Source organism: Hypoxylon fragiforme (genome assembly GCF_022984875.1).
Source record: "Hypoxylon fragiforme strain CBS 206.31 chromosome Unknown GGS25scaffold_2, whole genome shotgun sequence".
In the NCBI taxonomy this organism is placed as follows: Eukaryota; Fungi; Ascomycota; class Sordariomycetes; order Xylariales; family Hypoxylaceae; genus Hypoxylon; species Hypoxylon fragiforme.
Window position 1 is genome coordinate 839,460 of NW_026054757.1, and position 16,765 is coordinate 856,224.

The 16,765-nt window shown below is 48.4% G+C and overlaps 6 protein-coding genes across 6 annotated transcripts; 5 read left to right on the forward strand and 1 right to left on the reverse strand.

Moving 5' to 3' along the window:
* Window positions 1–128: 128 nt before the first annotated feature.
* Window positions 129–5,300, forward strand: GGS25DRAFT_474307 (RNA dependent RNA polymerase-domain-containing protein). The gene is made up of 5 exons (XM_049259615.1): window positions 129–296; window positions 356–437; window positions 654–2,011; window positions 2,057–2,830; window positions 2,886–5,300. The coding sequence occupies exons 3-5, from the start codon at window positions 796–798 to the stop codon at window positions 4,952–4,954; spliced, it is 4,059 nt and encodes a 1,352-aa protein (XP_049119775.1). The 5' UTR covers window positions 129–296; window positions 356–437; window positions 654–795; the 3' UTR covers window positions 4,955–5,300.
* Window positions 5,301–5,893: 593 nt separating this feature from the next.
* GGS25DRAFT_474311 (uncharacterized protein) lies at window positions 5,894–6,836 on the forward strand. The gene is made up of 3 exons (XM_049259616.1): window positions 5,894–6,251; window positions 6,355–6,443; window positions 6,530–6,836. Exons 1-3 carry the CDS (start codon window positions 6,101–6,103, stop codon window positions 6,593–6,595), a joined length of 306 nt encoding a protein of 101 aa, XP_049119776.1. The 5' UTR covers window positions 5,894–6,100; the 3' UTR covers window positions 6,596–6,836.
* Window positions 6,837–6,907: 71 nt separating this feature from the next.
* On the forward strand, window positions 6,908–9,231 carry GGS25DRAFT_110673 (aldo/keto reductase). The gene is made up of 3 exons (XM_049256039.1): window positions 6,908–7,438; window positions 7,566–9,117; window positions 9,216–9,231. Exons 1-2 carry the CDS (start codon window positions 7,277–7,279, stop codon window positions 8,487–8,489), a joined length of 1,086 nt encoding a protein of 361 aa, XP_049119777.1. The 5' UTR covers window positions 6,908–7,276; the 3' UTR covers window positions 8,490–9,117; window positions 9,216–9,231.
* Window positions 9,232–9,238: 7 nt separating this feature from the next.
* GGS25DRAFT_474315 (uncharacterized protein) lies at window positions 9,239–10,608 on the forward strand. Its single transcript, XM_049259617.1, has 2 exons — window positions 9,239–10,123; window positions 10,209–10,608. The coding sequence occupies exons 1-2, from the start codon at window positions 9,415–9,417 to the stop codon at window positions 10,469–10,471; spliced, it is 972 nt and encodes a 323-aa protein (XP_049119778.1). The 5' UTR covers window positions 9,239–9,414; the 3' UTR covers window positions 10,472–10,608.
* Window positions 10,609–10,793: 185 nt separating this feature from the next.
* GGS25DRAFT_474316 (peroxin 8) lies at window positions 10,794–13,659 on the forward strand. Its single transcript, XM_049259618.1, has one exon. It carries the CDS (start codon window positions 11,068–11,070, stop codon window positions 13,195–13,197), a length of 2,130 nt encoding a protein of 709 aa, XP_049119779.1. The 5' UTR covers window positions 10,794–11,067; the 3' UTR covers window positions 13,198–13,659.
* Window positions 13,660–14,079: 420 nt separating this feature from the next.
* On the reverse strand, window positions 14,080–16,681 carry GGS25DRAFT_474317 (Zinc/iron permease). The gene is made up of 3 exons (XM_049259619.1): window positions 16,101–16,681; window positions 15,890–16,020; window positions 14,080–15,767 (listed from the first exon to the last, which is right to left on the reverse strand). The coding sequence occupies exons 1-3, from the start codon at window positions 16,162–16,164 to the stop codon at window positions 14,433–14,435; spliced, it is 1,530 nt and encodes a 509-aa protein (XP_049119780.1). The 5' UTR covers window positions 16,165–16,681; the 3' UTR covers window positions 14,080–14,432.
* Between the last annotated feature and the right edge of the window lie 84 nt (window positions 16,682–16,765).

The following is a 16,765-nucleotide window of genomic DNA, read 5'->3' on the forward strand; positions in this document are numbered from 1 at the left end:
GAAAATACACATCCTTGGATATATGATATATCATGTTCACACTACATACATGTACTGTATGTAACTTACCCATGTACATAGATACTTGTCTACCTAGTACTATGTACTATGTACGTATTTATTAACGCGCCCAAGGTATGAACATTGAAGGCTCCCTGTTCTTGCCCCGACTTTTTTTTTTTTTTTTTAAAAAAAGCCATTCCAAGATCACTCTTCCCCATACATAAATTCCATCTTATGTGAGAATCTCATAATCCAACGATCCCACCTGATACTATACATAATAACCGATCCGTGTGTGTCTCTAATTCCTTTCCTCCAGTCTTTAGCTGCCCCCACATCTAACAAGCTCAAGGTTTGGAACGGCCCAATTGAATTCGTTGAAGTCTATTTACATAGTACATGACACTATCCTCCGCAGTGGAGATCGAGATTTGGTGAGACTGGCTTTTCGTTGCTTACATCCTTGTTTGCCTACCTACCTATGCCTATTACTTGGATGACAGTTGTCCATCATGTCTCTTTTAAAGGGTTCAATGTTGGGTCCAAGCATCTTGTGTCCTGTTACCTGTGTCTTACACACCAAACCGCCGTGTAAAATGCTGATGATGAAAACTGATTGGTCTGATTGCTAATGTAGCCTACTTACTTAGGTAGGTAGCTTAGCTACATATGGGCAGCTTTTGTGTTTAGCCTCCAAGTTGCATCAAGTGGCACTGTTCCATTCGTTTGGTACGCCGAGAGATTGGATTAGCCCTCGAGGGTCGAACTTTGTTTTGTGAAGCGCGTGGTAACATGACACCACGGACTGAACGTGCTCCCGGTTCTTCGTTTCCCGTTACTCCGTCTAAAAACCGACTGAACGCTGCCGAGTTCGACTTATGGTTTCTCGAATTCTCCAACACCTACAACCTCAACCTGAGGCGGTCTCCATCAGACCTGTCCCCACAGAAGAAACGAGCATTGCCATATTACTCGGATTTGCAATATTATGAGCTTCTAAAAGTCCAATACTTCAAAGGCAAGCACTTGGTAATTCACGAATTGTTTGACCATGGGGCAAAATCCATTCATAGCAAGTGGGTTGAGAAACCACGCACTGTCCTTGGTGTTACTCCTTATCCAACTCACCTACCTCGGGCTACTACCGAGCCTGAGCGATGTCGGTTATTAGAGCTTCTCAAAGCTATTCTAGAAGATGTTAGCTCTACCAATGTATCTTCGCGCTCCTCTGTCGCATCTTCTTTCTCTCATCAGGCATACGATGAACCTACATCTCCAACCCGAAGCTGGCATTTCAAGCGTCATTCTAATGAACGGAACGGAAATCCGTTTAAGAGGACTCGGAGTTTCCACTCAGAAGTTGACACCGAATGCGATCCTGATGACGACGACGAAAGACCGCCAAGTGTGCTTTCAGTTCTTGATAGGGGTCGTGTATTGTCAGCGAGTCCCGTGCCTAGTCGGGTACCGTCTGTCCAGCCACTGAACAAAATGAGGCCAGACTTAAATAGGTCTTTCTATGGACTGCCCAGCTACGCAAATGAAAGTAAATCGACGTTTCAATCAGAGGTTTTCTCAGATCATGGCCCATACGAGATACCCCCTATTACTCAAGGAACTCAGACCACCGTGATGGCTAGCAACCCTGAATACATGAAGCTTCCGGTACTACGAAGCATCGAGTCTGATTCGGAATCTTTTGCGCCATCTTCTAGTACGGAACGCGCTCTTCAAATCTCCTTTGACCGTCATGAACAGCTCAAAGGTGTAGGGGAAATTCTCAGGGACGAATCATCAATGTATTCGGATGTTAGCAGCATACTACATGTAGAACCCCACAAAATTCACCATCCAGCTCCCACCCTGCCTCCAAGATCATTACCCCCATTGTCTATACCGCCGGCTTCTCTTATGCCTCCTCCTCCTTTAGAAAGAGAGACAGACGACACGTCACTACCTGTAGTACGTACAGGCACAGAGTTCGAGCAGCGACTTTATTCTGTTTGGCGTAAGTTGACCCTCTCTTGAAAAGGTATCGACTAACCGTCATCAGCCATTCTCCCAGATCATTTTGACCAGGCCCCTTTCGTAGTTCGCTGGGAGATAATGCGAATTGCTCTCCACTGCGGAATACAAATGGACAACTTACATGCTGAGTATGATCCGTCGTGGACAGAGCAAAAGACGTTATGGGCTAGGCTTCAAGCGCTGCCTGCATTTCAGGGCAAAAACTTCCCTGAAAAGTCCCGACCTGAAGCCTGGACAGCCGCCCTCAACGACAAATTTTGTACTAAGGAGCAAGCAGTCGTTCTCACCGCATCACTTGCAACGAATACGTCCCGAAATGGGCCCCTATTCACCCTCAAGCTAAACCCTTTGAAATTAGACCTTCCACATCGACTAAGTCGTCGATTCGGGTCTGATCGGTTCATAGAACTTGTGATACCTTCAATAGGGTCCCAGGAGTTGAAATGTCTTGGTGAGCCTTCCATGGAGCGTATACAACAATGGTTAGTCAATGGTTCCCATAGGCTACTTGGCCGCTTATGGAAGTCATTCTTTGTGAAACCTTCGCTGCCCAAAAAGATCAGCAATGAGAACACACTTATGCCGCAGACGAAGACAATATATCAAGAGCGTGTATATCTATTTGCTGAAGATGGTAATGATTTCCGAGTTTCTGGGACAGGAAGCCATTGGCCACCGAAGGGTGAGCCGGTTGGGATGCACACAAAGTTGGGACGAGAAGGCCTTCTTGATTGGCTGTTACAAATTCCTAATAACCAGAAGCAGTCGATACTTAAGCTCTTCTCGCGTATCGCTCTAGGTATCGCCGACGAACATCCTCGTATTTCGACACCCTAGATGCTAACAGCCTCTAGGTCTCAGCCGTACGCACCCTACCGTCGTCCTTCAACCGGATCAGATCCGACACCGCCCTGAAGATATTCTCTCTCCCACCAATAAGGTAATGAATGATGGTATCGCTCGTATGTCATACGGCCTTGCACGAGCTATACGTGACGCCATGGGTTTGCAGGACGTTCCAGCAGGTTTTCAAGGCCGGTTTGGTTGTGCAAAGGGGTTTTGGATTCGAGATGCCACGGATACCAGTGACGATATTTGGATAGAGACAACCCCTTCTCAGCGAAAGTGGAATTGTGACTACGCTGAAGAAGACCACCGCACGTTCGAAGTTCGCAGGGAGTCTAAAGAGCTCAAGTATGCCAATTTGAATCTCCAGCTTTTGCCTATTCTTGAAGATAGGGCTATCAATGCTACCCTCATGAAGACCCAAGTTGGAGCTTTCTTAAGAGATAGTCTCAAGAAAGATCTGGACGCTCAAAAGGCTGCCATGCAAGATCCTACACAATTCAAGCTTTGGGTATACGAGAATTCTCCGTCAAGTCGTCGTGCAGAACGTGTCAAGAATGAACAGGTTCCATTTACGGCTGGTCTCCCGAGTGGTCGAGAAGACATCATGTCTTTCCTGTTGGATAGCGGGTTTTCTCCCACCAAGTTGAGATTTCTGCGTGATATCGCCCTGAAGTTACGGAGGGAAAAGTGTGAGGAACTCCACGAACGGCTGAATGTAAAGGTTGGATGCTCTACAAACGCCTATATGGTTGTCGACTTTCTTGGAATATTAGAAGAGGATGAGGTACACCTGGGATTTTCCTCGAAATTTACTGATGAGCAATCTGGATTTTCAGAGACCTTTCTCCACGGTATGGACGTCCTGGTGGCTCGTACACCCGCTCACTACCCAAGTGACATACAAAGAGTGAAGGCAGTTTTCAAACCTGAGCTGGGTCGTTTGAAGGATGTTATCATCTTCTCGACCAAAGGCAACATCCCCCTTGCAGAGAAACTTTCTGGTGGTGATTATGATGGCGATATCGCCTGGGTGTGCTGGGAACCCTCGATCGTCAACAATTTCCAAAATGCGGAGATGCCTGTGGTTCCGGATCTGTTTGCACAAGACGTGGTACGTAAGGAGAGTGAGACTTACCTAGATCTTGTAGGGGCAAGGGATATTACTTCGGAATTCCTTGCGAAGGCTTTCCGTTTCAACATGCAGCAGAACCTTCTGGGCATGTGCACAAACTACAAAGAGCGGTTATGCTATGCGCGCAATTCAGTAGGGGATGAGACAGCTATCCTCTTAAGCACCCTAATCAGCCATCTAGTAGACCGGGCCAAACAAGGCATTGTCTTCACCGATGAAGACTGGGCGCGACTCCGCAAACGCCTTAGTCGTCACGACCCACCTAACCCACGATACAAGAACAAAGAATGGGATGTGGAAGGGGCACCGCAGCAAATAATAGACTACGTCAAGTTCAGTGTAGGGAATCCTACAATTGAGATGGAGATGAAGTCATTCACGGAGGCTCTTGGCAAAGCGGAACAATATGACGAGGATCTCGTGAAGTTTTACAATCATTACGAGGATATCAAGCGCGCTCACGCAGTGCCCAAGGAATTCGTCAAAAAATCAACCTGGGAGACAATCCTCAACGAGCTTAGGAATAACATTGATGCTGTAGCCCAGGAATGGGCCAAGACTCAAGGCGATTGGAATGCCAAGGTTGCCAATATCTACGATAAATGGCAGGAGATTCGTCCGACAAATAAGGTGAACTCCAGGACAATTAAGGCTTGGCAGCAGGAGGATCAGGTCAGTACCGGGTTTTCAAACTGGGATCTCCTGAAAGCTTCGTTCTGCTTCAAGCTGTACTACAACAGGTACCCCGGCCTCATCTGGAATATCGCAGGCAAGCAGCTGGCGTACTTAAAGGCGCTTGCTGTGAGTAATAGAACGGGCGCATCACCGGTGATGGTAATCCCAACTATGTACGCTGGCTTGCGGCCCGATAATAAGTACGCGCGAGCGTTGGCTGCCAGGACTGAGGGGCGGTACTTGGCGGAGGGCGAGGATGATCATTAGAGTCTGGTCAATGGTGTAAGATCATGTCTGGATATTTTTCTGGTTGGCCGGCTCCGCCGCCGTAAGATTCAGAATATATCATAGGCTAGCAATATCTTGAGGTACTCTTTTGGTGGCCGTGGATGTTTGGATATGGCAATGACGATTCGGGATGAAAGGTCAGCTTCTTGGTGGGATTCGGCTCTCTAAAAATACATACTTCCCTGGGCACTTACATATGTAGGCAGATAGGTAGGGGTAATGTATCTGGTAGGCAGGTTAGGTGGTTGTGAATTTGGGGGGGTGGATGGTGGGGAGTGCGGATAATATTTACACAATCGAATCAATATACCGTATAAAGACCTAATCTACTAGGTATCGTCTTAGAAAAACAACTCAATTGGTTGATGGTACTCTCGAACGAAGAACGATGCTTGTGTGCTTCGTGATCGACGAACACGAAGCCAAGCCAAGCAGATGGGAAGTCTTCAATGAGACAGCCGTGCTGCCCATGGCGAGTCACAATCCAACCATTCGGCTCGGTCGCTTGCCGTATCGAAATGGGTGATAATGGAATGTTATGCAGTCCCGATTCCAATTCGAATTGCGATTGGGTAGATGGCGTGGGATGCAACCTAGATTACTTCGTATTCCGGGCGCCAGAGCTTTGTTTTTCTTTTTTTTTCCCTCCCTTCTTTCTTAAACTGCTTTTAAAAATAACACCTATCTATAACTAGTACCTATATCTCGTGTATCGTAAGCCCGGAGTTCATGACACCGTCCATCGCTTATAGTAACATGCAATGCACAATAGGTAGGCAAGGAGGCGCAGGTACGGGCCACACCTGACTGGCGATGGTGCTGTCATGGTAGCACGGTCGGAAGGCCCCTTTATTGTTCACGAAGAAAGCAGGTAGGTAAGGGATAGTACCTAAGATAAATCGGTAGTATAAATACTTAGCTAGATAGCTACCAACCTAGGTTTCTTCTTCATCATCTTAGAGGTGTAATTGAGTGTTTCCAAACGTCATAAGTTGATCATAATACCGCCGCTTTACATACACACACACACACACACGGTCTCAAGAAAAGGAAAGGGAAAAGGAGAAAAGGAGAAAAGAAAGCGAACTAATAATATCGTGAAAAAGACAAAGTCGCAGCCATACAATGCATCCCAAGTCAGCGGCGGTGCTGTTGATCGCAGCGCTCTTTTCTCAGACGGCCTTGTCGCAAGGGCTCTTCACTTGCCATTCGAGAGAGGAATGGGGGTATGCGCCGAAATGCTGTATGAACATCGACGGCCAAGTTGGGCTGAATTGTAAGTGCTTGGTTCAGCATCACCAACCTACCTACCTACCTATATATTGTGCCTATTATAGCCAGACTAACCCGGCTTCTTCTTTTCTTTTTTTTAATTTTAGGTGTCACGGCGCACCAGATGGGCGCCACAGATCCCATTTGGGAGTGCAACCTCTTCGTGTATAACATCACGGGGTGTTGCCAGACTATTGTAAGTGCTGCAAAAGCGACCCCGATCGTACATAGGTAGCCGTTTTGGCTGTGGCGCTTCGGGTGTTGACATGAGATGGTTGGCAGGGGTACAAGAACCCGTACACGAATAACACGATCGATCTTTGCGCGATGTCCACCGACCCGGTGTAATAGAAGATTGTTAATAGTTAGTTATGCTTACCTACCCAGGTAGAGGTAGGTATGGATTTGTTAAGGGGACACAACTCCGACATTGACGAGGAATTCAAAGTATAGCTTATGACGTTGACGACGTTTATGATCTGACAAGTCAAAAACATCATTCGAGAATAATTAGCTAGGTAATCAAAATAACATGGATGGGATAATTGTAAGAAACTGCAGTTTCTTTCGGCGATAAATTATTTCTAGAATAGGTCTACCAGTGACGCGCACACACTTATGCGACCGATCTCAAGCCACGGTGATAACCTCACCTTTTCACTTTAAGTCCTCTATCCCCTTTAATCCCTTTATCCCCGATTAGTTGTCGCGTGGAGGGAACGCCTCAGACAGACACACTTCTTCCGGGTGGGAGGATAAGAGATATAGGTGTTGGAGTTCAGCCAGAAAGCCATTGAGCAATGCAACCGCAAAGGTACCCCAAGTATATTATCCTATATAGGTTACACCTCGAGGAACTTATAAAAAAAAAAAGGAAAATGGCGTGCCTGTTTCATTTCCCCTCCTCGTCCAGATTCTCTTGGTTTTATACACTCATAGAAACCAGAGACTTATCAACTTACCAACCTAATCTTGATTACCTACTTAATAAACAAGCAACTTGAGCCATAGATAGATCATACTCTCACAATGGCTGGCCCTCTTCCCCCGTCCCTGAAAGAGTCGTTAGAGAATACCAAGGTCGAGTACCGGCAGCTCGGTAAAAGCGGTCTACGAATCTCGGTCCCTATATTTGGCTGTATGAGCTTCGGAAATTCCGAGGCGCAGTCATGGGCCTTGGACGAAGCAGAGGTTAGTATACCTACCTAACCTTACCTATATCTAATATCCCGAAGAAGAAGAACAAGAAAAAGAACGAAAGAAAGCAAGCAAGCAAGCAAGCAAGACGTCATTAACGCCATCTATACCAATCACTTAGGCTCTCCCTCTTCTCAAATCCGCCTACGACAAGGGCCTGAACACCTGGGACACCGCGAACGGCTACTCGCAAGGCGCCAGCGAGCGCATCGTCGGCAAAGCCCTCAAGCACTACGCCATCCCGCGGGAAAAGGTGGTCATCATGACAAAATGCTTCTTCGCCGTCGGCGAGACCCCCGACGTGACGCACTTCTACCACCGGGACGCCGTCGACAAGTCCAAGGACTACGTGAACCAGCACGGCCTGTCGCGGACCGCCATCTTCAACTCCGTCGCCGCGTCGCTCCGGCGGCTGGACACGGAGTACATCGACGTCCTGCAGATCCACCGCTTCGACTACGCGACGCCGGTCGAGGAGACGATGCGGGCGCTGCACGACGTGGTGCAGAGCGGCAAGGTGCGGTACCTCGGCGCGAGCAGCATGTGGGGCGTCAACTTCGCGCGGCTGCAGTTCGCGGCCGAGCGGGGCGGCTGGACCAAGTTCGTCTCGATGCAGAACCAGTACAACCTGCTGTACCGCGAGGAGGAGCGCGAGATGAACCGCTTCTGCCGCGACACCGGCGTCGGCCTGGTCCCGTGGGCCCCCCTGTGCCGGGGCCACCTGGCGCGCCGGCCCGAGGCCTTCGGCACCACGGAGCGCAGCCGCCTCGAGCAGAGCGCGGCTGCGCCGGGGTCCCACGGCACGGCGGAGCCGGACCTGGCCATCATCCGCCGCGTGCAGGAGGTCGCGGAGAAGAAGGGGTGGCCGATGAGCCACGTCGCGCTCGCGTGGATCAACAAGAGGGTCGCGAGCCCGATTGTGGGGTTCTCGAGCGTCGCGCGCCTGGATGAGGCGATTGCGGCGACGGGGAAGACGCTGACGGAGGAGGAGGAGAGGTATCTGGAGGAGCTGTATCTGCCGAAGGCGATTCATGGGCATTTGTAGGTGCCTGATGATGATGATGATGGGGGTGGTGGGCCTGGAACATGTATGTCATGTCTACCTGTGAAGAATAGGGGGGTCACATCATGACCAAGATTAGGTAAATACGTACCTAAAAGGGGCTAACCTACATGTAGGTGCTAGCACAAGTAGGTACTTATATCAACTTCACTCAGAGTTTAGGTATCAGGATTATTAGGTAGGTCTCAGGAATAAAGAAGCAAACAAACGGCCAACCAAAGAGGCATGTCTCATAAAAAAAATTGCGATGCTTAGGAAACTTTCTTCGTCATTCGACTTCTTAAAGAAATCGACTCTGCAATATACCGAGATATATAGATAGATAAGAATGAATCTGGAAGATGCCCACCTAGCCTAGGATAGTGTTTACCTAGTCACAATATACCAGCAATGTTAGTCAGGCAAACAACAATGTTTCTGCTACCTACCTGCCGTAGCTTGCACTGGACCTTCTCAAAGGCTGATTAGGTAGTATACAAACAAAGGTGTTTTACAACCCGCAAACTTTAGAACTTGAAATACTAAGGGGCTGTTCAGTGATATTCTTTATAAGCCTAGGGTCCTGGTAGTCATCTTGAGCAACATTGAATCAACAAAGCCCCTATTCTACGTAAGTGTACTTCATCTTTATGTGTGGCATGTTGCTCGGAGCTTAGAATAACGTTAAAGCAAGCGCACGTACACAGACCAAGACTGACTATTGTCTAGGAGCCTTGGAACATAGGGAATGTGTAGAGAACAAGTCTTGCACTTTCGATTTGACATCTTACTTATTCTACCAGACCACCCAAAGCACAATTGACCTTATTACGACAAGATCAATCAATCAATCACTCATATTCAACCCCTAAAACTTGACAACACGCATACACTTCACTACCCTACCCTACACCACACCATCAGAATCATGGCTTGCCAACGCAGCACAACGCCTTCAGGCCAGCCAGAGAAGCCCGTTGAATCGGCACCTACCGTAAGCAAGGAAGATCAGTCTGCTAAAGCTACTGAGGAGCCTGCCCGGACAACCGAAGAAGTTCCCAAGACGACTGAGGCTGCGGTGCAACAAGATTGCAACGGTCAAGGACTTAAGACCACTGAAGCTACCGCTAAATGCTGCAGCAGTTCTAAGACCGCGGAGGAACCTACCGAGACTACCGCTCACAGCGACTGTGATTGCCCGTCGACCAAGACTGGAGAGGAGCCTACCAAGGCCAGTGAGAGTGCCGCGAAAGGGCACTGCAATGGCCAGACTTCTACGGCCACTGAGTCCGTCGATTCCGATTCCGATCCCGATTTCGATTCCGATTCCGATTCCGAGGATGAGCGAGATAATGATGATGTAGAACCAGAGACCGACGACCGCAGCCACGAGATTCTCCGCCTTTACGGGTTCCGCGCGGACGCAACCAGCGCCGAGTTGGCCAGATTAGCATCGGAAGTCTCAAGGTATCCAGGACCTTACTACTTCACCTACGACGAACCGAAATTAACCTTTGAGCCGTTTTACTTCTTCTTCTACGGTTCGCTCCAGTACAAGCCCATGCTTATGGCACTGTGTAATCTCGCCGATGATGAGGAACCGGTCATGGTGGCTGCGTCCATTAAGGGCTGGCGAAGTAAGTGAAATTCCAGTTCTTTCCTTTCATATATATATATATATATATATATAGGTACTCTACTAACTCGAACTGTGTGCTATAGTCATGAAGTGGTGCCAGTACCCAGCTTTGGTCCCCGACGAGAAGGGCGAAGTCAAGGGCGTGTGCTGGAAATGCGAGCGAGCTGAGGACGTGGCGAGACTGAGAAACTACGAGACCATGGCGTACCGCATGGAGCATGTCAAGATCAGTACGGAGGATGGGGAAGTCATTGAGAACGGCCGTTGCTTCGTATGGGCAAAGAACCGCGGTGCACTACGTGAGGGTTCGTTTGATCTCGAGCAATGGCTGGAGCACAGTTATTAGATAGGTAAATGGCTTATTGTAGTATGATAAGCTCGATGAATTGAATTGAATTGAATTGATATGAATTCCAAGTGAGACTGTTGAATATAAATGATATAAATGTATAAATGAGAAAATGAAAAAATGAGAAAATGAGAAAGTAAATGACCTCGGATTTGATAATGACCTTGTAAGCGTTTGCACATGTGATTGATGTGATTGGCTGTATGTAGTAGATGAACCCCTGTTGCATGCATATTATCATAATACGGACATCATGGTCTCCATTAAAGTACATTGAGTACTAACTAGTTACTAGTAGTACACCTTGCTACACCGTCGGCCTACCTCATGTCCTAGGTACCTAGAAATTATAGCTACCGAGGTCTTCAACTTTCCATCATCCTCTCATACAATTATACTCCAACAACATCACCAACAAACTTCAAACCTCTAAACACATACTCCCCATACTCAGTAATAATAATCACCTTATAACATCCATGGTAAAAACCTAACCAGGTTGTGCAATTAGCACTTCAAAATAAATAAATAAATAAATAAAAGAAAAAAACAAAGAAAGAAAGCAAAAAAGGTTCAACCAAATCAGCCCCAAGATGCCTGCTGATAATCTACTAGCAACAGCCTTACGGGCTTTCCAAAGAGCATCAGACGATGGCGACACGGGCAAGATCTTCGCTACTACGACATCACTTCTAATAAATCTCAACAATCCTCTTAACTTATCTCTACTTACCTCCCACTTCCTTACCGCACGCGCCATATGGGAGTCCCCCGACGGGCTAAGCACTTGCCTGCGTGTCATGAGCATATACAACACCGCCGCCATCCACATACGGAAGAACGAAGTAGACAACGCGAATGCACCCACTGGTGTGCTACCGGTCGGGAGTGGTCTTCGCAGCGACGATTGGACACGCGCAATTGTAAAAGGGGCCGATAGTAAATCGAACCGATGGCTGCATGTATTGGTGTTGGCCGGCATTTTGATGGGCATGGAAGGCGACGACAGGAGATCCTTGTCCCGCGGTTTACGATCAACACTAGAACAAGCCGTTGTCACTGCTGCAAACTTGGCACTTGAGGACCAGATACAAACCGGAGTTCTGGGTCGTGGTGCTGTCGTTCTAGCATTGGTCTTTACCTTCCCAATCATTTCGAACTCGGCCAAGTCGCTGCTCAATGGCAACGTTCTCGTGCCTGCGGTCGTCGAGGCGATGCTGGGTGAAGAAGGGCTCCAGCAAGGCGACTATATCTCATCCATCACACGCGATATCACCACGACCGGTCCCAAACAGGATATAATATGGAACGTCAACTCGATTTCCGTTGCTCGTCTCCAAATGCTAGAGTCTCGTCCCCTTTCTCAAAATTTGGGCCCCCTGGCACTGCTCGCGTCCTTCGCCGTTCAGCATGCCACAGACTATAATTCCATCCTTCAGGCGCACGAACAACTACTCGGCTTCACGGCGGGGCTGTTAAATAGATGGTCTCTATGCCCACTATCTTCCGTCGACCTATTCGCTGAGACCAAGCTCCTTACAGAAGAGACGCGTAGGGGCCCTCTTCCCATGCTGTGGGAGCTATTGAAGAAGACCATGTATGCCGTGATCGCGACACTTCAGCCCATAGTCGGTCGCTCTCTACTAGATCCACATATCAGGAATGATAGAATAGCCCCAGTAGTGGCTACTAAGACGTTGCACATTCTGCGCAACCTCTCCTTCATATCGACGCGTCAAGGTGCTGGTGCTTTCCAGATGTATGCATTTACATATCTAACATCTCTCGATATCATCACTCGCTACCCCGATGCCTGCGTCACCTTCTTGCAAGAGACAAGCCCGCCACTGCCGCAGACTGGCAATGATGTTCCATCACCCTCCATACAGGCCTTAACCCTCTTCTACCTGAACACTGCCGAACACCTTACTCTCTCTCTCCCCACCCCTGCCTGCGAAACCCTCATCATCACTCCCGCAACGGCTTACCTCTCCCCTACATCGTGGCTGACCAGCCCGGCCAACAATCCCCCCTCATCCCTAACCCTCGAGCTCTTTGAGGCATCCCACTCCTGCGTGCTCTCCGCGCTTTCGTGTCCTCAGCACGGCTCGCTCGCTGCCATGATAGTCCCTTTCTACATCGACTGCCTACTCACCTCCTTCCCCTCACGCATCTCTCCACGCCAATTCCGCCTCGCCTTCAGCACCGTCATGCAGATCGTCAGCCCCCCCTTCCCCGTCTCCGCCACTCACCCCGAGCTCGCCGAGACGCTGCTCGAGATGCTTCGGTTCCGCTCCGCCGAGGGCGCCTCCACCGCCCCCTTACTCCCTCTCAACGGACAAACAGGCCCCAACAACAACAATGACGAAGCCATCTCGGAACAAGCCGCCCTCGTCCTCGCCCTTGTCGACGCCCTCCCCTCCGTGCCCCTCCCCGCCCTCGAAGAATGGCTCACCCGGGCCGCCGAGGCCATGAACGCCATCGCCGACCCGACCCTCCGCAAGATCGTCCGCAGCTGCTTCTGGGACGTCCTCGTCAACGGCCAAATGGACGTCGAGAGATCTGCCATCGGTGTCGCCTGGTGGGGCACCCACGGCGGGAGGGAGATGGTGGCCTTGGGGTACCCGCGCCCTGCTGCTGCTGTGGACGGCTTTGTTATGAGTGGTGCGTTGACGCAGCGTGTAGAGGAGGAGGGGCAGGCGAAGGAGATGAGTAGGCTGTGAATGTGTACCTAGGGACCCTAAGCCAGGAACGAACGTAGGTGCCTGGGTAGGTGGTAATGATTGCATTTCAAGCGTTGTTGGTTTTGGTTTGTCCCTGTACCTGCGTACCTGAGTAACCTAACCTACCTACCTACCTAGGTACTTGGATGTTTAACCTACTTATTTGTCTAGGTTAGGTAGGTGCCGCTCTACATTACATGTAAGCAGTAATATAACGAATGTCGTCTACAAATTAAAATAACGCGTGTCGTGTCGTGTCGTGTCGTGTCTACTTACATGAAGGTACCTACCTACCTACGTATATATGTAACCTACATATGTACATAAATGAGTACCTACACATACATACACACCTAAATGTGTTGATTTCATGTCCCCAAAAAAATTCTTCCTCCTTTTTTTCGGGTTTATTTATTTTTTTTCTTTTCTTTTCTATCTTCCTTTAGCTACCTACCTACCTACCTATCTATCTATCATCTTTTCACGTTTGGTTTTCAATGTTATTTACCACCTGGCAGGTACATACATGCCTAACCTAGTAAATATACCTACATATGTAGTATATAGTACATAAGTACTTAGTACCTACTATGCACAGTACGGTAGGTAAGTAGGTAGGTAGGTAGGTAGGTAGGTAAAAAAGATAAAAAGAGGTCCTCTCTTTTTTTATCAAGATTTGGTCTACGATATGCAATGCTATGCCCTGGATGTATTTTGATAGGTACCTAGGTAACTACTTTTCAGACTTGACCTCGAAAATTTGAAAGGGATGGCGCGGGCAAAAGGGCGAGGAAGAGGGAACTACATAACTAAACTAGGGCGTCATCGTCATCGAGAAGTCACATCCAATCATGCACTAAAACTACACACAAAAGGGGGGAGCGAGCCCGAGAGAAGAATCTTATGTACGCTATGATATGATATGTTACTACATCCATGTGTACCTGAGCTCATGCCTAGTTCCATACCTACTTAGCATGCTGTTCCGTAGGCGCGTGTAAACGCGATCAAATTGCCTGCCAGTACCCTAGAAGCTCAACTCGTATCCAGTATCCCGTATCCCGAGCCCAAAATGAAGAAGCGCCATCTCGAAGACGCCGTACCGTAATGCAAGCCAATTAACACCTCGCCTAATTTATGTTCCGTTGCTTCATAAAGATGCCATAGTTGAAAAATATACAAATCACATCCATGATCTCTCCGATATTATCACTGGCTCTTTGACTCCGTGGCAATTAATGTGCGTGTGCCGTGAAAGCATTGCTCACCCCCAGCAGTGTCATGCCCAAGAATGCGAATAGAATGCTCAAGTTCTGGTTGTGATTCAGACTCAAACTCTCGACAAATAACTGTAGGGCCACGCTAGCCATGATGCCTGCTGTGATAGCGAATAGGCACCCGTAAGCTGCTGCGTCTGGGGTGATATGGGTGTGCTGAGCAAGTTTGAACCACAACACCGCGATGCCAGCCCCAAGAGGTTGACTTAGGCCGCCCAAAATTGAAGACCATAGCATGGCACGAAATCTGCTATTTAGTGCCATATACAACGGCAATGCTAGAGCGAACCCTTCCGAGATGTTATGAACAAATAACGCCAGGAAGACATTGAATCCAAGAGAAGGGTTCGCATGATTCGTGGCGTAGGTGATGAAGCCTTCAGGAAATTTATGTAATGCAATGGCAACAGAAGTCTGAAGGCCGATAGATAAAAAGGCATTTTCGGCCACGTGGTGATGATGTTGAGCCTCTACATCCTCCGACATCTCAGACTGGCATGCCTCTTCGTGGTCATAGTGGGAACCGTGTGAGTGAGTGCGACTCAAACGATGCGTGGGGCTTACCGGCGACGAATTGTTGTGGTCGCCGTCCTCATTCACCGTATCAATGTACGTCTCGGGCTGTCCTGTGGCTGTAGTACGGACTAGAGTAGTGGGCGCTCGGGATAGAGGACCGGATCGACTGCTAAGATGCTTGAAGCATTCTTGGCCGCATGGGTCCGAGTACCCATAGCATGGGCCGGATTCATCGCAGTTAGGTTTGGTATCTTTTACAAAAGACATGACCCGTTTTTGTAGCATCGAGGGTCGTCGTTCTGAAGTCGCGGCCCGGCTGCGAGGACCACGCAACATAGCAGGAGAAATTGAGCCGGTGGGACCAGTCTCTGCTCTTTTCAGCGGCCGAGTGCGACAAGACTCATTCGGAGTATCCGTATGAAGCAAGGGCGTAGTTTCACCAGCATGCCCATTATCAACTACATGGCGTTTCGGCACGTTGAAATGAGCATGAAGAGAGGGACGGCGTCTAGTTATGCTTCGAGCATAAGACGACGGCCTTCGGCTAGGAACATTTGTATGGGGATGGCTATCTAGGGCATTTTCGTCATGACTATGGTCGCAGTCGACAACATGTGACGGTATTAACCGATGAAAGAGTCTTGAAAGTACTTGAATACCCACGAACCCACCAACGAAGCAGCCCATCAAGGTGAAGCCCGCCGTCTGGTCTGAGAAGCCTCCTTTTTTCAGGTAGTCTTTCGATTCGGGCAACATGCTAAATAATGACATAAATATCTAAAGTAAACGTTAACTATTAGAGGCTTGCTCCATTGAACTGGACTCTCCTTTTTCTTTTTCTTTTTTTTTTAAAAAAAAGGGGGGGGGGATGGATTGGTGGACTCTCGTGTTAGACTTACCATAACGCCAAAGCTCAAGCTCAGGGAGCAGGCGAGAAAGGTATTGCTATCTTGTATTCGAAAGTCCTTTTTACCGGGAAAGAGCCGGACGAATACATCGACGCATATTATAGATGATCCTATCACACATGCTATTGTAAAGAAAAGGGAGTCAGTAAGCCAGTATATTTCGAGGGGGATTGTACAGCCCATAAGAATTGAGGTCACCCACCAATACCGCTCACCAAGCACATGATCCAACCCCTCGTGTCATTATCGATTGTAGTGACCTCCATGGTGGGCTCGATTGTTTCAAATCGTGCAGCACGTCGTCGCCTTGTGCCTACAGTAGCCCTTCCCTCCCTCGAATTATCAAGAACACGGCTTAGGGGCGCATGGAGATGATGGTGGTACGATGCGTTTTGCGGTACGTCTTCCGAGGGTTTTGGAGGCGTTATATTATATACGACGTATTGTATTTAACGTGGTTAATAACAAGAGAAACACGTGGGACAGGCAGTGCTATAAGTAGATGCTTTCGGCAGTTGTGTATGTTGGATAAATGAAATCCTAGGAACAAAGAATAGACAACAATGAGGTTATATAGTATGTAGGTAGGGGATAATGGATAATAAAGTAGGTAACCTAGTAGGTTTTGGGACACTGAGGTAAATAAAATAAAAAAGGGAAGAATTAGGTAAGAACTAAAGACTAAAGATTGTTAAATTTTTTGTGAATGAAAATCCATGAAATCCCAATGTTATCCGTTCAGGTGGTGGCTTCTCAAACTTGCCCAGGTGCCTTTTTCCCAAGTGGGCAGCTAGGTAGGTACATACACAGTAGTGGGTAGGGGACCAGAAAGAGTGAAAAGGTAGTTAGCTTGTTTGATCATCTTGA

Excerpts from the sequence above, each read along its gene's own strand:
- GGS25DRAFT_474307 (XM_049259615.1), top strand. The coding sequence starts at position 796 with ATGACACCACGGACTGAACGTGCTCCCGGTTCTTCGTTTCCCGTTACT. Across the intron at positions 2,012-2,056 it reads GCGACTTTATTCTGTTTGGC|CCATTCTCCCAGATCATTTT; the intron begins GTAAGTTGACCC and ends AACCGTCATCAG. Across the intron at positions 2,831-2,885 it reads CTTCTCGCGTATCGCTCTAG|GTCTCAGCCGTACGCACCCT; the intron begins GTATCGCCGACG and ends AACAGCCTCTAG.
- GGS25DRAFT_474311 (XM_049259616.1), top strand. The coding sequence starts at position 6,101 with ATGCATCCCAAGTCAGCGGCGGTGCTGTTGATCGCAGCGCTCTTTTCT. Across the intron at positions 6,252-6,354 it reads CGGCCAAGTTGGGCTGAATT|GTGTCACGGCGCACCAGATG; the intron begins GTAAGTGCTTGG and ends TTTTAATTTTAG. Across the intron at positions 6,444-6,529 it reads CGGGGTGTTGCCAGACTATT|GGGTACAAGAACCCGTACAC; the intron begins GTAAGTGCTGCA and ends GATGGTTGGCAG.
- GGS25DRAFT_110673 (XM_049256039.1), top strand. The coding sequence starts at position 7,277 with ATGGCTGGCCCTCTTCCCCCGTCCCTGAAAGAGTCGTTAGAGAATACC. Across the intron at positions 7,439-7,565 it reads GGGCCTTGGACGAAGCAGAG|GCTCTCCCTCTTCTCAAATC; the intron begins GTTAGTATACCT and ends CCAATCACTTAG.
- GGS25DRAFT_474315 (XM_049259617.1), top strand. The coding sequence starts at position 9,415 with ATGGCTTGCCAACGCAGCACAACGCCTTCAGGCCAGCCAGAGAAGCCC. Across the intron at positions 10,124-10,208 it reads GTCCATTAAGGGCTGGCGAA|TCATGAAGTGGTGCCAGTAC; the intron begins GTAAGTGAAATT and ends TGTGTGCTATAG.
- GGS25DRAFT_474316 (XM_049259618.1), top strand. The coding sequence starts at position 11,068 with ATGCCTGCTGATAATCTACTAGCAACAGCCTTACGGGCTTTCCAAAGA.
- GGS25DRAFT_474317 (XM_049259619.1), bottom strand. The coding sequence starts at position 16,164 with ATGGAGGTCACTACAATCGATAATGACACGAGGGGTTGGATCATGTGC. Across the intron at positions 16,021-16,100 it reads GTGCTTGGTGAGCGGTATTG|CATGTGTGATAGGATCATCT; the intron begins GTGGGTGACCTC and ends TCTTTACAATAG. Across the intron at positions 15,768-15,889 it reads GCTTGAGCTTTGGCGTTATG|ATATTTATGTCATTATTTAG; the intron begins GTAAGTCTAACA and ends CGTTTACTTTAG.